Source organism: Didymella exigua (genome assembly GCF_010094145.1).
Source record: "Didymella exigua CBS 183.55 unplaced genomic scaffold M421scaffold_10, whole genome shotgun sequence".
Classification (NCBI taxonomy): domain Eukaryota; kingdom Fungi; phylum Ascomycota; class Dothideomycetes; order Pleosporales; family Didymellaceae; genus Didymella; species Didymella exigua.
The window spans coordinates 1-15390 of record NW_022984784.1 but is presented as its reverse complement, the minus strand read 5'-3'; the positions used below and the strand labels follow the sequence as shown (position 1 = coordinate 15390).

The 15390-nt window shown below is 52.1% G+C and overlaps 8 protein-coding genes across 8 annotated transcripts; 6 read left to right on the top strand and 2 right to left on the bottom strand.

The window, feature by feature from the left end:
- The first annotated feature begins 816 nt into the window (after positions 1 to 816).
- On the top strand, positions 817 to 2505 carry M421DRAFT_121710 (isocitrate dehydrogenase subunit 1 mitochondrial precursor). The gene is made up of 5 exons (XM_033587305.1): positions 817 to 882; positions 933 to 1097; positions 1165 to 1216; positions 1295 to 2273; positions 2320 to 2505. Exons 2-5 carry the CDS (start codon positions 1065 to 1067, stop codon positions 2402 to 2404), a joined length of 1149 nt encoding a protein of 382 aa, XP_033449757.1. The 5' UTR covers positions 817 to 882; positions 933 to 1064; the 3' UTR covers positions 2405 to 2505.
- A 101-nt stretch (positions 2506 to 2606) lies between these two features.
- On the bottom strand, positions 2607 to 3496 carry M421DRAFT_59953 (S-adenosyl-L-methionine-dependent methyltransferase; the record flags this gene model as incomplete). Its single annotated transcript, XM_033595733.1, has 2 exons — positions 2607 to 3426; positions 3474 to 3496. The coding sequence occupies 2 exons, from the start codon at positions 3494 to 3496 to the stop codon at positions 2607 to 2609; spliced, it is 843 nt and encodes a 280-aa protein (XP_033449756.1).
- A 255-nt stretch (positions 3497 to 3751) lies between these two features.
- Positions 3752 to 4948, top strand: M421DRAFT_419292 (DUF396-domain-containing protein). Its single transcript, XM_033592066.1, has 3 exons — positions 3752 to 3874; positions 3930 to 4163; positions 4237 to 4948. The coding sequence occupies exons 1-3, from the start codon at positions 3805 to 3807 to the stop codon at positions 4680 to 4682; spliced, it is 750 nt and encodes a 249-aa protein (XP_033449755.1). The 5' UTR covers positions 3752 to 3804; the 3' UTR covers positions 4683 to 4948.
- A 68-nt stretch (positions 4949 to 5016) lies between these two features.
- Positions 5017 to 5883, top strand: M421DRAFT_121610 (uncharacterized protein). Its single transcript, XM_033587304.1, has 2 exons — positions 5017 to 5191; positions 5241 to 5883. Exons 1-2 carry the CDS (start codon positions 5141 to 5143, stop codon positions 5598 to 5600), a joined length of 411 nt encoding a protein of 136 aa, XP_033449754.1. The 5' UTR covers positions 5017 to 5140; the 3' UTR covers positions 5601 to 5883.
- Positions 5884 to 6662: 779 nt separating this feature from the next.
- Positions 6663 to 7546, bottom strand: M421DRAFT_59960 (uncharacterized protein; the record flags this gene model as incomplete). Its single annotated transcript, XM_033595734.1, has 3 exons — positions 6663 to 7010; positions 7043 to 7200; positions 7312 to 7546. The coding sequence occupies 3 exons, from the start codon at positions 7544 to 7546 to the stop codon at positions 6663 to 6665; spliced, it is 741 nt and encodes a 246-aa protein (XP_033449753.1).
- Positions 7547 to 8171: 625 nt separating this feature from the next.
- M421DRAFT_121562 (uncharacterized protein) lies at positions 8172 to 9386 on the top strand. The gene is made up of 3 exons (XM_033587303.1): positions 8172 to 8491; positions 8632 to 9109; positions 9159 to 9386. The coding sequence occupies exons 1-3, from the start codon at positions 8286 to 8288 to the stop codon at positions 9261 to 9263; spliced, it is 789 nt and encodes a 262-aa protein (XP_033449752.1). The 5' UTR covers positions 8172 to 8285; the 3' UTR covers positions 9264 to 9386.
- Positions 9387 to 9796: 410 nt separating this feature from the next.
- Positions 9797 to 10568, top strand: M421DRAFT_419290 (uncharacterized protein). Its single transcript, XM_033592065.1, has one exon. It carries the CDS (start codon positions 9927 to 9929, stop codon positions 10407 to 10409), a length of 483 nt encoding a protein of 160 aa, XP_033449751.1. The 5' UTR covers positions 9797 to 9926; the 3' UTR covers positions 10410 to 10568.
- A 283-nt stretch (positions 10569 to 10851) lies between these two features.
- M421DRAFT_419289 (phosphoglycerate mutase-like protein) lies at positions 10852 to 12562 on the top strand. Its single transcript, XM_033592064.1, has 2 exons — positions 10852 to 10968; positions 11015 to 12562. The coding sequence occupies exons 1-2, from the start codon at positions 10872 to 10874 to the stop codon at positions 12337 to 12339; spliced, it is 1422 nt and encodes a 473-aa protein (XP_033449750.1). The 5' UTR covers positions 10852 to 10871; the 3' UTR covers positions 12340 to 12562.
- Positions 12563 to 15390: the final 2828 nt, after the last annotated feature.

Genomic DNA, 15390 nt, shown 5'->3' with positions numbered 1-15390 from the left:
CGCAATCTCAGCTTGGAGACGACTGCGCGAAGTTCTTGGGACACCAAAGCAATAGTTGTGGTGCTAAAAGTAACCGCCGAAGCTCGCGTAGCTTGCGAGTATGGTATATTGCTGGCGTGGCGTTGTGAGGTTGAGACGAAGGAGTAGCCGGGTGGTGAAGTGAGGTGGTAGAGGAGGTGTAGACGAGGGACAGTGCTAGATGTATGATGTATAGGTACCCTGGTAGCAGGATAGCGCCTAGTTCACACCCGGGCAGACACAGGTGAGAGAAGAATCGCGCGGTGGGAGCAACGTGGCAGGGAGTCTCATCTGGCCAAAGAGGTGAGTCCACTACATAGAACAGCACGCTGCTTTTGATGAAGAGAGGAAATTCGTAGTGACATAGAACGTGAGGCGATGATGGAATGTGGCTGAGCCTGAAGCATCATCGTGAGGAGGTGAACGCCAGTGGTGCCTGCCTTTTGAGCGCGACTTCCTCACCGCCAGCACCGCCAATACTCAAAATGATATCCAATTTACGTCAGCTGCATACGACGATCAAGTTCAAGTGCCAAGGGCAGACTATCAAGTTGCAGACACGCGTTCGTCTCAAACTTGCCCTACAATTGCCTGGCTGACCCAGGCGTCGCTGTCACTTCATCAAAGAAGATTGCAGGCTTCGGACACGGTAGTGGCTGTACACGGTTCTCCCGTTCCAGCTCGAGCATGCTCGAGCATGATGTTGTACGCCCAGGCGCCCTGTCACATGTCAATTACCCGTCGCAGTGTGAAACCAGGATTGAAGCTGGACGTCAAATTCGCCCAGCGTAGGGAAGGAAGCAACGGCAGAACCACGTGGCATCTCAACATCGAGGACAAATCTTAGAGGCCTTTAAAGGTGAGGTGAGTGAAAGGCACGAGAATATGTCGGAAATAAATCTGATCAGACCAAGCGGCGGACGGATACGGCAAGACTGCGTGCGCCGAGCAGGACACGGGCCTTTTTTCGCAGTTGGCCGGCAGCTGCAGCTTGTTTCTACGACCTCATATCCCTCACCAGCTCGACCCGTTGAACGCCGCACAACATGCTGTCCAGGACCTCCCAACGCACCGCGCAGGTACGGATTTGCGCTTCAGGAAGCCATTGAGGCAGGGAGAAGCATGCAATGCTAACGCGACAGGCAGACGCTTCGGCGGGGCGCCCAGCGCGCAGCTGGCCCTTCAATGGCTGCTCGATGTACGTCGCCGCCATGACGGCACAGGACCGCCGTCACGTGTACCCCGAATACTCGATCACGACTCTAACACTTCGCAGCCTTCGCTACCGTCGGCCAGGACATCTTCAAGCCCACCAAGTTTGGCGGCAAGTACACCGTCACCTTGATCCCCGGTGATGGTATCGGTGCTGAGGTCTCCGAGTCGGTCAAGGAGATCTTCAAGGCGGACAACGTTCCCATTGAGTGGGAGCAGGTCGACGTCTCTGGTGTCGACTCCGGCAATGTCCACTCCGAGGAGCTCCTCCGCGAGTCCATCGCCTCGCTGAAGCGCAACAAGCTCGGTCTCAAGGGTATTCTGCACACACCCGTCGAGCGCTCCGGCCACCGCTCGTTCAACGTCGCTCTTCGCCAGGAGCTCGACATCTACGCCTCGATCGTCCTCCTCAAGAACATCCCCGGCTATGAGACCCGCCACAAGAACATCGACTTCTGCATCATCCGTGAGAACACCGAGGGCGAGTACTCAGGTCTCGAGCACCAGTCGGTCAGCGGCGTGGTCGAGTCACTCAAGATCATCACCCGCGAGAAGTCTGAGCGCATCGCCAAGTTCGCCTTCGCCTTCGCCCTCGCCAACAACCGCAAGAAGGTCACCTGCATCCACAAGGCCAACATTATGAAGTTGGCTGACGGTCTCTTCCGCAACACCGTCAAGAGGGTCGGAGAGGACTACCCTACCCTGGAGACCAACGACATGATCGTCGACAACGCCTCCATGCAGTGCGTCTCGCGCCCTCAGCAATTTGACGTTATGGTCATGCCCAATCTGTACGGAGGTATTCTCTCCAACATTGGTGCTGGTCTTGTCGGTGGCCCTGGTATCGTTCCCGGATGCAACATGGGTCGCAATGTCGCCCTTTTCGAGCCTGGATGCCGTCACGTCGGTCTCGACATCAAGGGCAAGGACCAGGCCAACCCCACTGCTCTGATCCTGTCCGCCGCCATGATGCTCCGCCACATTGGTCTTGACGACCACGCCAACCGAATTTCGCAGTCCGTCTACAAGGTCATCGCCGATGGGTATGTAAATGTAATTTCAGGATGATGATATGCTAACAGACATCAGCCAAGTTCGCACCCGCGACATGGGCGGCAATTCGACCACAAACGAGTTCACGCGCGCCATCCTTGGCCAGATGGAGAAGGCATAGATCTTGGTGACACTTGTCCATGACGTTTTGCTTGATGATTGGATGCTCTACACTTGTACAACTAGTTCAGCAGAGTGTGGATAGAGCTGTACTTCTAGTTGGTATATAGCATACTGCATGATTGAATTGACATTCTTATACCCTCCTGGATATGCCGCAACCCAAACTCCTGGCTATGCATGGTATCGTAAACACTTTTCTTCTAAAACTGAATCCTCCTCTTGCGGCCGGTATACTTGGACGATGCCTTGACAACCTTGCCCTGTGCCTTCTGTTGCTCTTTCTTCTTTAGGATCCAGCCCTTGCTGCCTTTCTTGTCCACGCCTCTTTTCTCGAGACCACCCTTGCGCCGTGTCTCCATAACGTCTACACCCTCCATGCCGCGCACCACACCAGTAATGTCGCCGTCTAGGTTGCCTCCACCAACTGTGAGCACAAGGTACGTCTTCGCGCTCTTCGTCCCGGGGTCATCCTCAAGCAGACCAGCGCCAAATCCAGCTTTAATCGCCGCCTGCGCCACCATCTTCTTCTGCTCATCGTTCTTGGGGTAGAACTGCAAACATGCCCTCCCTCCTCTCTTTAGACTCGCATATAGCTGATTGAAGAACCTGAACAACCTCGCAGTCGGCGAATCCTCACTCGTCTCCGCTTGACACAGCCACTGAATCGCACTGATGCTGATCGCCGCATCGAAAGTTCCCGGGCGAAACGGCACGCCCTGCCCCGCATCCGCCAGCAGCAGGTCGCCCTCAACTTCCTTCTCCAGTGCAACGCCCAGCATCGAGGCGCTGATGTCGAACCCCACCCATACGTGCGGGCCTGCGGGTGTGCCTTCTTCGGCAGTCTGTGAGAGAATTTCGCCTGAAAGACAGGAGCCGCAGCCGACGTCGAGGATCATCGAGGGTTGTGTAAGCCCGATTAGGTCGAGCGCGCGGTGGGTCATGTCGGCTTGGATGCGCTGGATTCGCGAGGAGGTGGTGTATTTGCGTGATTCGACGTCATTGTAGTGCAGGTCCGGGGGTCTGGAAGAGTTAGTGAGGATTTGGCCGGTGTTGGGAGAGGTACGCACAATATGTCTTCCGGGCGCGACATGTTTGCGTCTGTGTAAGGATAGACGGGCCGTGGAGGTTGTCAAGGATGCTGCAGGCGATCCGAGCTTATACGAGCTAGTCAGAGTGACCGTGAAGGAATCGTGAGAAAGTTCTATAGTCGGATGGTGCTGTTCTGGTCCTGGTGCTGACTTTCGGACATTCGAAAAAAAGGTGGGCTAAACCCCGCGTCAACCACCAATCACCACGAGCAGATCCCCACTTCTCCCGAGCCTAATGCCACCTTGACCTCATCGCTGTCCAGGTACCTGGCAGCTGTCGAACGTTCGAATTTCACACCTCACAGCCGACATGTGGATATTACCAGCCCTCGGGTACATTGGGGTCATCTTGGGCTTCGGATTCTTGACATTGGCGATAGGTAAGTCGTAAAGTACATCATACACATCAAGAGCTCCACTGATAGCTTACACCAGCATCTGGACTATACTACCTCTCTGAGTTGGTCGAAGAGCACACAGTTTTCGCAAAGAAACTGCTCAACCGCCTGATATACGGCGTGATTGCCATCCAAACCCTCCTATTGCTTGTCGACGGTTTCCCAGTCAGCCTCAGCGCGCTCAGCATCGTCAGCCATGTCGTCTATGCGCAAAATCTGCGACGCTTCCCGATCGTGAAGCTGACAGACCCGTTATTCCTACTATCCTGCTGTACGTCACTTAACGGAGACCTCACGCTGCACCAAATCATCCAGTTGCAACATCAGCATACTAACGAACACAGGCCTGGTAATCGCAAACCACTACCTTTGGTTCCGCCACTTCAGCGCCCCTTCACCCTCCGCAAATAACTATTCGAATTACCCCTACGACCGCCCAGACGTCCCCACTTTCACCGAAATCGCATCTTACTTCGGTCTCTGCGTGTGGCTCGTGCCGTTCGCATTGTTCGTCTCTCTGAGCGCTGGCGAGAACGTGCTGCCCTCAATGGGCTCCGAGTATGCGACAGGCGAAGGGAGCAGCTATATATCTTCTGGCGTGGCGCCTAGCGGGTTTGCTAGTGGTAATGGTAGTGGCGTTGCTGGCATTGCTACTGGCAAGAGGAGAGCGAGAAGTGGGACCAATCAGGGTATGGCTAAGCAGGTTTTTGGGGGTGTTAAGGATTGGGTCGGTGAGACGGGTGAGGTCATGGGGTTTTGGAAAGGCGAGAGGACAAGGCCTACTTTCTAGGCGTACGAGTAATGATTGTATGAGTAGTGCATATCCGATCATCTTAGCCGCGGGCCCTTGGAAGTGGTGGCTGGCGCAAATGAGTCGAAGGCAAGGTGTGACGTTGCAGTCGTTTGTTCGAGCGCGTCCAGTTTTCCTGTCACCTGAAGCTCAGCTTAGTCCCGCCATCCCAACAATCTCGACCCAACCTGCCCTAGCACTGCGCCATCGACATCCATGTGACGGCACAAAGACTGTCAGCACTTACACTGCGCTCTATATCTACGCGGCTCCCGGCGAAGTCTCCAGTCCGGCACGAATACAGACATGCGCGCGCTTTGCTGTTGAAGGCTTTCCACAGATTGCCCAACAAGCCGCATTTGTCATGCATTCAAGCTTTGCGACTGCCGAAGCATTTATGTGAAGGCGACCTCTCCCTACTTACTGAAGCCGGCATCGAATTTCGTGTCCATTCGCGTATGCTCGTTGGTGGCCCTAAGTACTTAGAAGAGCAAGTTCTCAGGGACAATGTGAGTCAATGTCAATACCCGGCATCCAAAATGCTAAACCTGAACAAAGATGGCTCAGCAGCTGCAGACTCTCCCAATTGCGCTGCCCAAGAAGTGTCACCCAATTCTTGTCGACCGGTTCGTCACCTTCCTCTACACTAAAGAATACGAAAACCCACCCGCTAACGGGCTCTTGTACCCGAATTCTGGCACCTGCAGTTTTATCATCGTCTTCTTAGTCCCAGAATACAGTAAACCTACCCCAGAAATCGCGGCTCTGGTTGATGCGCTGCGCCATGTGTTTCACTTGCACATGTTCGCTCTAGACGAACGACTCCAGTACGAAGCTCCGACGACGGCTGCAAAAGATAAGATATGGGACATAATCTATGGCCTGATGCGTAGTTCTATCGCCATGGGAGTACGCTAGATACTTCGAGATTGCGTGGATGCCTGCTTCGCTCCACCTGGGTCTGATGCTCGCGTTTGTGCAGACGAGGACGGTATGTTGAAGCAGATCATCGTCGCAGCTGTACTGTCTCACGAAGTCAGGAGTTGGAATAGAGCGCAGAAGGATAGCCTTCGAGCCTACCTTCCGGAACCTCAGTACAAGGACTTCTGGACTGTGTACAATGTCGTTACGGCTGAAAATGCGGAGTTACTTGCCCCAGTCTCCGAGGACGGATGGGCAACCCGAGATATCAAACCACCAAAAAAGCTGAGAAGAAGCCGAGCGTTAGCCGAAACACGGCGGCTACTGAAGCATAGGGCAAACTTACCGCCAAACCACTGATAACATTGCCTTTGATCAGAAATAGCAGATCAGCCGCGGATGCTTCAGGTCCTAGAATTGACGAGGAGGCACAACGGGAACAGAAGGAAAAGCTGCGAAAGTCCTGTACTGAACAGACTCAGAAGAGTGAAGCCGATCTGGCTGTCATCAATGAAGCTTCCACTAATATTGACATTCAGGAGGCGGCAGATCTAGCCAGTCTTATGGGTAGGACACAGACACAAATCTACGGCATCTTTGCCTTGCGTCAGTACCATCGGGCTGCCGAAGGCTCTTCTCGCCTGCCGCCTCCAGCGATGGCGTTGAGCTACCGGAGCAAGCTGAAAGGAACCCGACAGGACGGGGACAAGGATGAAGGGTTCGACGAAGGCACTGATAACCTGACCTGGGTGTATAATAAGTAGGACGACGAGACCGCGATGAAAGAAAACATGAAGCGCATGCGTATCGAGTGGGGCTCACCCCTGAACCTCACTTCACACCGTCAGATATGCTCTTTTGGCCACCAAGACCAACAAAACACGGTCGAGGAATATTACGACCCAACCACAGATCTCAGCAAAAAGAAACAGGTAACAGTACAGTGTGATTCAACCATGTCATCATCTCATAAGCGTAAGTAGTAACTGACGTCCGATCAGTACGTACTAATCACCGTCACACCCTCCCAGCCCACAGTGCCCTTCAATTATGCCGCCCTCACGCAGACGTCGACCCCTGCGGCGTCGGATTTCCCAAGTTCTTCGCCCGCAGCTCATACGCGTCCTTATTTTTGAGCCCCACGTTCTTGCCCCTGCGCCACAGGAAGAACGCACCAGCACCCAGAATTGCTAGACCACCGATGATGGCGCCGACGGCGATACCTGCCTTTGCACTGGTAGAGAGACCGCCGCTGCCGCCGGAGGACTGTTCTGGCGTCGACGATGTTGATTGGTTGGTGCTGGTTGGTGTGCTGCTGGAGGAGCTGGGAGTGGGTGCGTTGAAGTCGTCGGATGTCACGTTGAAACAGGGGACTTGAATGGATAAATTGACTGTTTCGACAAAAGTCTGGTGTCATCATCAGTCGCGAGCAAGAGCACGATTTGGTCGGGAGAACTTACAATATCAGCACATGCGAAAAACGATTGGTTGTTTCCGTTATTTTCGCCCTCGAACTCGGCCCAGTACTCGAGCTGGATTGTGGCGTTGGTGCCGGCCGTAATGTCCTCGAGACGGTCGATTGAGTAGCACTGGTGACCTGGATCGACGTCGGTGATGTTGTCCACGACTTGGTCGTCGAAGTCGGCTTGGGTCGTTGGGTCTGTATGGTCTGTCAGTGATGCTATATCGCAGGCATGGGTGAACATACTATCTGACACAGCCAGACGGAAGGCAACGTGCCATGCCTCGTCAGCAATAGTCAACGCAACGGCGCCCTGCGACAGTGGGTAGACTGTTCGGTTCGATGGCCCTGCTGAACTTCCACACGGTGCTGTATTGTCGTACTGCGCATCCCACACTCGGTCAGGTGGCCAAAGGAAGGCTACGGGTCCCATCCTAGCACCCTCTTCACCTTCACCGTGTGTCTGCGAATTGCCCAACATCGCAAAGGCCGCTATAACTGACAGGAGTGTTGTACGCATAATGTCTGATTCTTGAGACCTCTTCGATTTGAGTGAATTGCACAGCCCGAGGCGCGTGAGGCGCTTCATATGTGAACGTCCATTGCTGTCACTCGCTCTCTGCGTACCGGTCATGTGTAGTTGATCAAGGATTAGATAACGGCATGGCAACCTCGTGTTCCAACCAATTCCCGTCGTGCGTTGCGCCGCCAAGATGCTCAAGTATCGTTTCCCCCTCTGCGCTTCGAATCACACACTGCCAGCCGTTGTCACCCCACTTCCGTTGGCGAAGTCTTACAAAGGCCAACACTAGAACCGGTCTGATATTCAATGGGAATACAGACGGCAGCAGACCCTGGAGCTTCGGGTCTGGCGTCTGAAGATTGGAGTTATCAGATTCTGCTAACGAGTCGTAGCGCGCCCGTCCAGCGAATAGGCGATGCCGACCTCGCTGCTTCAGGCTTAGGCATTCACTCGGCGTGCATCGTATCAGCTCATCTACCGGTAGACGATCTGATAAGGGCTTGATCTCCGATGTTCGGCCGATTAGCATCAGGCCATCGTTGCAAAGCCTTGGACGCAGGGAGTGCATGTGAACCTGCAAAATCTGGAAGCATGGCCAGCCAACGCGGGAAAAGATGATTCGGAATTCGGGACGAGGGAGGTACGAGTGCGGCGCGTGAGAGAGCTACAAACACCTGTGTTGCCCGTTCCTGGATTTATGCTCCTCGCAAACATCTTGTTATTTGAGACACTCGCTCGGAAACTTGCTTGTTCGTCCAAAATGGTCGCTACTCAGTTTATTGTCACCGCTCTCCTTGCTGCCGCTAGCGCCACCGGCCTGGTTACGCGTGAAGACGCATACTTCGCCGCTCTTTTGAAGCGTCAGGAGCCTGGTACTCCTGGATACAACTGCCACGATAACTGGTGCGTCTAACTCCAGTAAAGTCAATGCTTCCTCTAATAATCGCGTCAGCGGTTCTGCTATCACCCTCTCTCGAGGTGCTGGTATGTTCGTCACTGCAGACAACAGCGACCATGTCTGACATGCCAGATCCTTGCAACAGCACTGTTTTTGTTACCGACTACAACAACTGCCTCAAGTGCTCTGGATCGGACAACTACAATATCTGGCGCTACTATGGCAGCACTTTGAGAAGCGCCGGTGGGAAGTGCGGCCTCGATACTGAGCCGCTGGCTGGGAAGCAGGATGATGTTCCTGAAGCTGGCAGCACCGGTGCTACATCCTCCGCTGCCTCTGCGCAGACTTCTGCTGCTGCTGAGATATCAGCAGCTGCACACCTATCTGCGACGTCGTCGGCACCTGCTCCCTCATCTGCTGCTTCAGCAAGCAGCCAAGTCGTAGCCACCACCGAGGCGACATCAAATAAGGCTCCTGTCTCTTCTTCTGCAACCACTCCTACGTCGCTTACTACTGTCTTTAATCCTGCGCCCTTCTACTCCACTGTGATTGTAAACGGAACGCTGAGCTTTGCGTTAGGTGTGCCCTTGTCCAGCACCAATGCTAGCGTCAGCCTTACTGCAGTAAGTACAGCTCTTACTACTTGTGAGGCAGCTGCTAATACCCATAAAGTCTGCACCTGCTGAGGTCACCACCAATGACGCCCCTAGGCTTTATGCCGTGGATGCTGCTGGCGTGTTCGGAGCGATCTTTGTCGGAGCGATTTTCGGCATGTAAGGTTTGTGATTTCTGAGCTCGGGGACGCTGCAGAGAAACAAAACGACAGGACACATGATTACTCTTTGTTGCAGTGGAGTGAACAGTGCGCATATGCAGAAAGAATGGAAGGATTGAAAGGAGGTTGTATTGTGTGCAGCTACGAACAGTAGGTATACACGAGTGGCTGTAAACAGCGCTAGTGCAGGATGGGTAGTCGCATGTCACCGAAGGTGAGGCGCGGTTGCCTATGAGGCAAGAGAGACTCAAATCGTGACACTCTTCATATATGGTACAGCTTGACTAGGCAATGTGAATCTACAAATTGATAGATTAAAAGTTGCACAAGATCGTGTTCTTCCCGTCACGTTTCCTCCACGCGTGCTCAGCAATGCAAGCTCGTAGGGATGAATCACATCAAGGCAGCAATGATGCTCCCCGCTCCAGAATGACAGCGAAATTTCTCCATTGCGGTTGTTGTAGGTGTTGAAGATCGGCCCGGCGATGATCGCGAAAAGGTGGCCGGTGCGGCATCATCACCTTGGCGCCCGCGTCGAACGTCATCTTACCTTTTTCTCAACACACATCGATATAGTTACTGACAACCGTCTTTCCATTATTGGCCCTACTGTGCAACACTGTGAAACTTCAGACGCTTTTTGGTTTCAGTACAGCTCGAGCAACATGTCACACCCTAAATCCTCGACACGTGCGATCCCTTCATTCTACCGCATATTCTTCACATGGGTCGACCCGATCATCTGTCTCTGGGGCGCGTATCTCGACTTCTTAGCCCCGCGCACAGTTCTCTCGTCACACATCCTTGACGACACGCCGGATATCGGGCATATCATGATCCTCAAGCAGCGCGGCGGCAACATGTTGAACTTTGGCTTCATCTCCGCATTCCTCCTGAGATACACGTCAGATCCTAAGATCTGGCATATTGTCGAGATCGGACTGTTGATCACGGATTTTGCGTATTTCCCGGCGGTGTTTGGCGCGTTGAACGCTCAACACAGGGTGCTGCCGGAGACGTGGCGGGCGGAGGATTGGGGGAGCCTGGTGGTCACGGGTGTAGCGACACTAGTGAGGCTTGCTTTCTGTGCGAGGGTGGGGTTCACGGCGGAAGAGGAGGTTAAGAGGACGGTGAAAAAATCGCTGTGAGAGGACGAATTCGGTGGCCTCGTAACGGCCGGCCATCTGTCTCCGGTCCAGCTGTCTGACGTAGGTTTTACTCATGTTCTGTTCATTTCGACATGCATGTCATCACCAACAGTCGACCACCACGTATAGTACCTCGTAATTCAAGCAGTTTTTTTCGCACCTTTGTTACTGGCCTCAAACGATAAGAGCACTTGGCTGTCCTCCCACTCTTCGCTTTTCCGCTTCGCCAAGGCCTTGGAAGGTGGGGCATTACTACAAAGAACTTATCCCATCCAATCGTAAAACGAGAGGACGAGGAGCATCGCGAGCTTGGATGCAGCGATCGGGCGTTCAGCAACATCCGCGGAAGTGTGCAGTACAACGATGCATATAGCGTGGTTGCTTGTTTGTCAAGCATAAAGCTCATTGGGTTTCCCCGCCGCTGGCACATTTAACACACGATCAGTGGGAGCTCTACAAAATATGATTTCCAAGTCGTTGATCGCCATGCTGGGCGTGCTGGCTCCAGCTCAAGCCGAGACAGTGCTCGGCGTCACTGTTTTCTCGCGTCACGGTGACCGTGAGTATTCGACCCATGGTTGTTATTCGCATGCTAAGCTACACAGGAACATCCAAGCACTATAAGGGCTATAACATGACCAATCTAGGGCTTCAGCAGAACTATGATATCGGACAAGACTACCGCAATATCTACCTGAACTCATCTTCACCGAAGCGAATCCTCGGCATATCTGAAGACAAGGTTGTCAACTCGCAGATCTTCGCGTCTGCACCAGACCAAGCAGTCTTGCTCAACACAGCTACAGCTTTCCTGCAAGGCTTGTACCCGCCTTTGGAGATCACCGACCAGGAGCTCGCTACTCAGACTCTGAACAGCAATGAGCATGTCATCAAGCCCTTAGGCGGGTATCAATATCTGGTCATTCACGGAGAGAGCGATGACTCACCTGACACGATATTGTTGAAGGGCGACGAAGAATGCCCAGCGGTCACACAATCCATGAAGCAATATGAGGACAGTGCAGCCTTTAAGCAACGTATCGAAGAGACAAAGCCGTTTTATCAGTCATTTTGGGATCAGCTCAACTCCGTCTACGATTATCAGCAAGCCAATCTCAGTTTCGCTGCTGCGTATGACATCTTCGATTTGCTCAATGTAGCGTGTATCCATAATGCAACCCACAATGGCACAGTCGCGAGCGAAGATATGAAACAGCTTCAAACGCTGGCTGATGAATGGGAGTTCCACATGGCTTACGATGCCGACGACTCTATGCGTTCCATTGGTGGCCAGACATTTGCTGGTGGTATTCTAGAGCAGCTCGACCAGATTGTTTCATCGCAAGGCAAGCTCAAGTTCTCACTGTTGGCCGGCAGCTACGATACATTCCTGGCCTTCTTCGGACTAAGCAATTTGACTGCTGTCTCTGACAACTTCTACGGACTTCCGGATTATGCCTCGACGATGGCCTTCGAGGTTTTCACGTCGCAGAATGCCACTGTCTTCCCTTCAAATGTGGAAGATCTGCGTGTACGCTTCCTCTTCCGCAACGGATCCACCGAAGGAGAAGCACCGACAGCTTTCCCACTCTTCGGCGGACAGGACGAGTCACTCTTATACACTGACTTCGTGTCGAAGATGAAGGGGTTTGCCATCATGTCCCCGGAGCAATGGTGTGGCACATGTCAAAGCGATGCGCTTTTCTGTCAATCCTACAGTGCGCGCAAAGCTGGGTCGCAGGCTGAGCGTACTGGCTCTGGCATATCGAACGTGGTTGCCGGCGTTATAGGTGCATTCGTCACATTGGGTGTCATCGGCCTTGTAGGATTGATTTTGTTCTGTGCCAGGCGATGCCGTACCTCAGCCAAGGTTGCATCACCGATTCGAAGCGATAAGGGAAGTATTTCTAGCCAGCGTTCAAGCGTTTGAGTGCCGGTCGAAGCATCGGTAATTCAAGAACCCTCGTTCTCATCTCGATGGTATCATGAACGGGTAGGCGTCCCTAAAATTAAGTTCTGTCGAGGTAGTAAACCAATGCCCATTATCTCAGGTCCGTAAGGTCAGCTCCTGGCTCATGTGATTCACTGCACAAAATGTTGCCCCCCTCAGATTGGCTGGAAGATCTTTGACTCTGCGTGTTTACCTAGATGTTTGTGCAAAACTCCCTTTGCACCTCTCTATGGAAATAGCTCATACCAATTATGACTACCCATATGGTATCGTCGTAGATATCTCCTATCATTTTAGATTGACTGTGTTCAATTCATGCATGCATCCAGGTCAGGTCGAGACGTGTGATCTGCGGAGTCGCTATCAAATTAGCGTTGCTTCGTTTAAAGGCTGCGAGTGACTAAGAACATTGTGACAGCAAGTGGAGGGCTAATTGCACTGCACAGTTCAAGTACCACGGTTTTTTTTGGATAGAGCGGCACATCCACCACAAGGCTACAAAGGCTTTGCGCCAACGACTGATGTAATAAGATGTCGTAAAATGCTTCGCATACCTATTTCTTCAAGTATGATGCAATTTTTAGCAGAGAGTTGAAGAAACTCGTGATTCGCCCTTGCAATATCTTCCAAGTTCGGTCTTCAAAGCGTTACTACCTAGGTATCAACAACTGCACCTGGGCGGTCTGTGCACAAGCCCCAGGGCTATGACTGCTGGGTATCGAATGAGATCGCCATCGTTTTTGCATTGGCCAAGCTGTTACAGAAGAGCAATCTGCACGTCACCGCGAGCGACCTCCAACATCGTAATCAGACCACTATCACCTTCTAATTTTGCGTCAAGTCAGACGAGTCACTCTTCTCTTTCGCGCCACTCCAGGAGTCCGAGGAAAAAACAGACATTGCGAAAGATGGCTAACTTGTCACTGCTACCACACCCAGTAGTAACGAGGTCCTTTGAAGATGCTGCCGCAGCTCCTCCCCGCGAGCTGGAAGCTATCGTTTCGCGCTTGAAATTGATAGGCCGCAGAATTGGGATCATACCTCGCTTCACCATCTACAAACAGACTCGGCAGTTGCGTGATCTCCTACAATCAGAGCTACACAGCCCAGACTCTGGTCCACTTTCGTGCGGTGCACACAAAACTAACGGATTTCGACGTAGTGACCAGAATACCTGCCCCTTGACCAAGACGCATAACGGCGCTTCAGATCACTTCCTTCAAAGAGAAGGACCTTCAAGCGAGGCATCACCGGGATGCTCGTGCCCGTTCTCTCCACATCCAGTATACCCCAGTAACGCTCATCCTGACAACGGCTCCCGGCTTTTCTCAACAAACAACGCTCGACTCCCTCGAAATAACTACTTGCCGCAATGGAGAATTCACCAGCAGACGTGACATTGAGCGACGAGGACAGCAACTTGTCGAACGGTGCATAAAGGGTCGAAAGGCGTGGAAAAGGCTCGGAAGATGCTTATTGATGATAGCTACTGCCATCTGCCGATAAAACTTGAAGGAGAGCAGTATTGGGCACTCTGTAATGTGTCTCGCCGCCCCATGCACATCCCGGGCCTGTGCACGAAAATCATCCTCTCCACTACCACAAAAATGAGGTTGTAGAGCCACACAGAAAAGCAATTAACGTACCTCATGGCCGAGTGACCGGATTTTGCCAAGACCATACCAAACTTCACACAACCCGCGATGTCTCAACGCAACAAGACTCAGAGCGCCTCAAAGGAATCAGATATACAGCTTACTATCTATGCTCTTAAATGAGACGTGACTCTTACTATTCTGCGTGCTGCAACAATCTACAAGGTATTAGAAAAAACACTAAGACAACAACGTGCTAGAACGCTCTCACAACGCAATTGCAAGGTCAATTTAATAAAGCCCATAAGTACGACAGAGGAGGTGATTGTTCAGTATATATTAAAGCTGGACAAGCGAGGATATCTACCCCAGCTCACTGATGGGGAGGATATAGCCAACTCTCTACTAGACTGGCGGATGGGTACCCCTTATCTAGGGTAGGGTATATATTGCGGTATCGAGGGCAAATGTATATAACGAGTGTATTGTGTTGCTCTCCGTGTTGTTGTTCTGCTCGTATCTTTGCTCTCCAAGGCTCGCTGCGGGGTCTGTTTTGATGACGTGTTTGTGATGCAGCTGAGGTAAGACGTGCTCAACAACATGAGGAAGTAGCACCAGATCACCGCCAACAACACGTGATCTGCTTCTTCTCTCAAATGTTACAGTACAGGTTAGGTATAGGTCGCATGGACCAAGGTATAGGTAGGTAGGGTTGCACAGAGCATAGGTATAGGTAAGGTAGGGTTACTAAGCCCTAGGTATAGGTAGGGTAAGGTCGCTCAGACTATAGGTATAGGTAGGGTAGCTAATTACCTAGGTACCTTACTTAGAGTTTACTCTATTGCACAGTTTTTAACTAATTATTATAGCGTGTTATTACATCTGCCTTATACACGTGTTACCCTACCTTACCTTACCCTAATTACATATTACCTATACTCTACCTTACCCCTATCACGTATTACCCAACCTAAACTAGGTGGGTAGGGTATGCTTAGGTATCCTACCCTATCTGTTGCGGTATGAAGAGCAAATGTATATAATGAGTGTATTGTTTTCTGTGTTGTTCTTGTCGTTGTGTCTATGTTCTCCAAGGCTCGCTGCGGGGTTTGTTTTGATGACGTCTTTGTAGCGCAGCCAAGGTAAGAGGTGCTCAACAACATGAGGAAGTAACACCAGACCACCGCCAACAACACGTGATCCGCTTCTCCTCTCAACCGTTACACACCCCCTCATCCTGTAGTCACTTTGCGACGGAAGGATGAACCCCTTAGCTATTGTTCTCCATCTTACAAACCTTTAAGCGAATGTCTATAAGCTGTAGTTGCTGTATAAATTTAATGTGCTTCTGACGAGGAAGAATCTTCGTCATGCCGTCAGCAGGCATCTGGCTTGTAGGCCTCCAGTGGATGTAGAGTCGATTCTGCTCAACCTC